At 36.0% G+C, this 5,168-nt stretch overlaps 1 protein-coding gene across 1 annotated transcript in view; it reads right to left on the bottom strand.

Annotated features, from left to right (window-relative positions):
• Positions 1-4,626, bottom strand: part of LOC121391908 (potassium voltage-gated channel subfamily A member 10-like) — an 8,539-nt gene extending 3,913 nt beyond the window's left edge. The window contains exon 1 of the mRNA XM_041523374.1: positions 3,794-4,626. Coding sequence (XP_041379308.1) covers positions 3,794-3,979 — 186 coding nt within the window. The 5' untranslated portion in view covers positions 3,980-4,626. The remainder of the gene's footprint in view (positions 1-3,793) is intronic.
• Positions 4,627-5,168: the final 542 nt, after the last annotated feature.

Raw genomic sequence — 5,168 nt, 5'->3', positions numbered from 1 at the left:
CCACTTTTTAATAATTTCTAAAGAAATATCCTACATACATGTATCTGAAAATTGACTAAAATTAATTATTTTCCATTGTGACCCCTGATTAGGCATCTACTTCGTCTGTACTGGCATGTGTATTGCAGCAACCATCACCACTTGTAGAGTTCTGTACATTGCAGATTGTATTCCTTACAGGTTCATCTACCTGAACACTTACTGATACCACAGTTGCATCTAATCAGTTCTATCACAGCCTCTGGTGCAGCTTCCACCTACAACCACATTTACAAATATATCCTCCTTGGTCCAACCATGGGTCTAGATCACTGGATGTAGCATGGAATCCTAAGCTAGGATATTTGCTTGGAGATATGCTCTTTGGGTAAGCTGTTATTAGATATTTGGCAGTGTTTCCACACTTTGGTTTGGTGATGGTGTCTTGAACTTCTATCCTCTCAGAATAGCTGCATCAAATGACCCTTGAGCTTAGTACCATGGAGTACAGAACTCTTTGTATGATTCATCAGTAATTCCAAGCTGGCTAAGAGCTTCAGATATAGCCAGTGGAGCTTTCCCGAATACATTCAATAACATTTGTTTGCATATACCATAAATGTGTCCTGTTGTGTCACATCCAGTTACTACATGCAACCCTAGTAATGTTGATTTTCTTTCTGAACCCAGTTCATCATCAGTTAGTTGCATGTTGATCTGGTTGCGACTTACGTCTGTACCGATAATTAGTGGGATCAGTGTGTGTGATCTTCTCATGAGCTACATAACTTAAAGTAAATAAACTACTACTACTACTCAGGATAAGAACTAAGTCTGTGTCTGGTGCAGAAATTCACTTCTAATCTGCCATATATCTTGTCAGTGAACAGAAGCATTTTCTACATGCTTTGATTCACTATTAGATGGTTACATGGGTGTAAGATGTATTCTTTAATACAATACTATGTATGAAAGATGACATCAGATATTTCCACTAACCAAGCTACAGATTTTCGAAGCTATCTGAGCGCTACAATATTGAAAACTATTGCAGGCCATGATGTGACAATGACACATGATTCCTCATACTCGTGAAGTAATCGGGCCAGGCAATGAGGTGGATTTTTACATCAAAGACACAGACTGTTGGGTTTTTATCACCATTAGGATACACAAATAATTATATCTAAATCACAACCAGATCAACCTGCAAACATTGTATAATGAACTGTATCCAGAAATAGACTTTGATTACCAGATGTTTATGCTGTAACTGAATATGACACAACAGGACAATTGGTGATGGTGGACATCAATAAAGAGAATTCAGTGTATTCACGAAAGCTCCATATATAAGTAACACCAAAGTCAGGTTAGAATCAGTGATGAACCATACAAAGAGGTCAGTGAAAAATGTGAAGATATTACTGCATGGAACCAAGCACAAGGGTCATTTCTACAACTGATGCATCTACTCTAAGATGAAAAGTTCAAGAAACTATCACCAAACCAAAGTGTGGAGACACTGCCACCTACCTCTGGGGTATGAAAACAGCATACCCAAAGAGCACATCTCCAAGCATATTTCTGAGCTCAAGATGCCATGCTACATCTGGACATTCTTGATCCATGCAAACTTGGTTGGTATATTTGTGACTGCTGTTAGAGGTGCAAGCTGCACCAGAATATGCGGTAGAACTGATCAGATGTAATTGTGGTGTCAGTAAGTGTTCAGATAGATGCACTGTAATTTAATGTAAGCGACACAACCTTAAATGTACAGAGCGTTGCAAATGTGAAATTGATGAGGACTGCTGCAATGTGCATACTATTACAGATGAAGTAGATGCCTAATATGCCATTATGCATTACAATTTATAGTTGGTATGTTCCTTTATTTCATTAGTTTGTCATTAGTATTGCAATATTATAATTATTTGACCTAAAAATGTACTAATGAACACAAAAGTTGCATTTGTATGTAGACTAGGAGAAAAAAGTATTCCCCAAATGATTACCTTGGTGGCCATTTTGAATTTCCATATGACTGCCATTTTGAAGTTTAAGATGTTTGCCATAATTGGATGACTATAAATCTAAAGAATTAGATTCATTGACCACTGATATATACATCTAGACAATAAAATTGTGCTTTGCCATTAACCATGAGTTGAGATATAAGACAAATGTATTAACATGGCGGCCTTATTGAATGTCAAGATTGTTTTCATGATTCAATGACTATATAAATGAAAACCATCCAATGCATGGAATAGAGAAAAGTACATTGACAAAAAATTATGCTTCCACGTTAACCGGGAGTTGAGATATTTGAAAAAACAAATTAAAGTGGTAGCCATTTTGAATGTCAAGATGGCTGACAAGACCAAACAACAATTTTCCTTTATACAAAATAACCATCTGAGCTCATAGATGTAAACTGACACCAAAATAATTTTTCTGTGTTTAATGGGAGTAAAGATAGAGAAAAAATATAATGGCATGACGTCCATTTTGAATTTCAAGATGGTTGCCATGTGAGTTGAATAATAAAACAATTTTTTTAATTCACTAACATAATATGTTTAAATAGACCCCCAAAATATGTTTCTATGTTAAATAGGAGTGGAGATATATAAAGAAATTATATGAAAATGACGGCCATTTTGAATTTCAAGATGGCAGACATGATAGTGGTCAGAAAAAATGCTACCAATGGATTTCTAGTTCAGGTAGGTCATGGGAACATATGACCAAAATTTTATTAACTTGAGCAAAAAAAAAAAAAAAAAAAAAAAAATGCAACCTTCAAAAAATTAACATAACTCCCTAGACTATATATTAAAAAACCCCAATCGAACTCTCAACTGTATCAATACACAAATAAGGGAATTCCCTTAGAAAGTTACATTCGTTTTTTTCCGTCAAACCTCCGATTCAATATAATGATTTACATAAGGTTTTATCAATTTTAATTTTCTGAATCAAATGTGGATAAAAAAAAAGTTATAAAATTTAAAATAACTGAACATCAACTGATAACGCAAACAGGTTTTTAAAAAAATATATCAAACGATAATTAATTAAGAATTGAACGATCTATATACTTAAATGAAAGATTTGTTGTAAGGCGGTTAGAGTATAGATTTTGAACTAATTAACATAAGGGAGAGGGTCAAATTATTTAGAAGATGTATCAATTACTACATTAAAATTGCAGTTGTCAAAAGTTGAATTAGTGAAAAGTGAATGTGAAGACTGACTTGAAAGGGATAAAGTGGTTTCAGTGTTACTGTGTGTGTGGATTTCAGAGGAAGTTTGTGATTGTGTGATATTATTCTAGGAAAGGACAGGACGAAGGCGTATGTGTTTTCGCGCGTGTAAGTTGTCGATTTGGTGTTTTTGTCAACTGTGACAGGGCTGCGCGCATGTCTCTCTTTTGTTTTGTTCTCTGCTATAACTTCTACTAATAGAGGCTTCGTTTGTGTGGCCTGTCATATACATTATTATTATCATTTCAAAACCGGAGTCGTTTAAAGCCTGAATTGCGGTGTAAAGTAATCAGAGCAGACGATATTGGAATAAAAATAGAAACTATGGAATTCTCGGGGATTCCGTTGTTGACGTAATTGATAAAAAGTAGTTCCGGTAATAACATTCTGTTTTTATTTGTTTACTGAAAAAGTGCGGTTTTCACGTTCATGGAAGAATGAACGTTGGTGTTTTTTTAGATCACGTGATAGCATTTTAACCAATCCAGACGCCTATTACAAAACAGTAATTATAAAATGGAATTATTATTGATTATACTTACTCTGGCGGCTCTAGATGAGTTAGGTACTTCCAGAAATTCGCACAGTTGATAACGCCATGTTTTGTACTTTGACTTCTTTTCGCTCAGGATGACACCGTTGTTGTCTGACCCATCACCACGTGTTTTCTGTACTTCTTGGTCATCCGCCACATCGCACATGGTCTGCCAACAGCATTTGGTGACCATATTTTTTTAAACTCCCCAAAACTCCAACTCCCGGTAGAAGGCCTGCGTGCAGATGTCATTAGGAACGTGAAGTTCTGAAGTCCGATATAGATTGAAAATCCATTTGAAAGTCTGTTCGTCTCTATCGAAAAAGTGGCATTTGTTTTTCTTGTCGTACGACGGACTTGATTTATTTAAACTGGCCAGACGCGTGTTGGGATATTTATTCAGCGTGTCTACAGTTGTTAAAAACACTGATCCACCAACACAAAGTTTAACAGTATTCGAGTCTGAAGCCATTGTTGTTGGGGGGTTTTTTGGTCAAGAGTTTAAAATACTAACCACCATAGATGACCTACTAGCAGGTGATTACTAGTCTTCAGTAACCCGAATGACCAAAACTTAAAGATCAAAGTAAAAATACTAATTATATATAACAACCATAAATGACCTAATAGTAGGTGTTTACTAGTATTCAGTAACTCGAACATCCAAAATTTCAAGATGAAAATATGTTAGTGTCTGAAGTAGGAAGTTATAACTGTAAATGACCTACTTAGAGATGACAACTAATCTCAAATAGCGCGAGTTATGAAGATTTCCAAGTCCAAAGAGCAAATGATCAAGCGTCTGCAAACCAATGGACAGTCAACAGAAAGCGTACCTTAGCCGAAATGTTAAAACCACGAAAATAAATGTCCATTTTACGAGACTAATTATATGTGGCAGATTCAAATTATGCCAGTGTACATACTGTAGTGGTATGATAACAGAACACGTAGACATGGTCTTTGGATTTGTTAATCGATCGTCCAGCAAAGATAAAGTATCCATCTCAGGAAGAACTTTATTCCTTGGAGAGGCAACACGCGTGTGTTGTTGTCACCAACACCATGAGAGTCGTCGGACTATTGGATAAAGTCAGCTGTGCAGAACAGACGACTACTACTTCTCGAATACAGTGTTAAATAAAACATTTCCTTCCTAATCCAGTGTTCGGTGAAGTGATACCGCAGTAAAGCCATGGTCATATCTGACTTCCGTTTGTAGCGTTGTGAGGACAAATACTCCCTCAGCCCAATGGTCATCTGACTGTTTGTGGTCAAGCTGTTATTTCTAGGACTGACAATCAAAACTACATATGTCCAAATTCATGATTTTTGGAAGATGATGATGATAACTAGTTTAACGTGCCCATATACCACTAGGG

Source organism: Gigantopelta aegis, chromosome 3 (assembly GCF_016097555.1).
Source record: "Gigantopelta aegis isolate Gae_Host chromosome 3, Gae_host_genome, whole genome shotgun sequence".
In the NCBI taxonomy this organism is placed as follows: Eukaryota; Metazoa; Mollusca; class Gastropoda; order Neomphalida; family Peltospiridae; genus Gigantopelta; species Gigantopelta aegis.
This window is presented reverse-complemented; position numbering and strand designations above follow the sequence as displayed.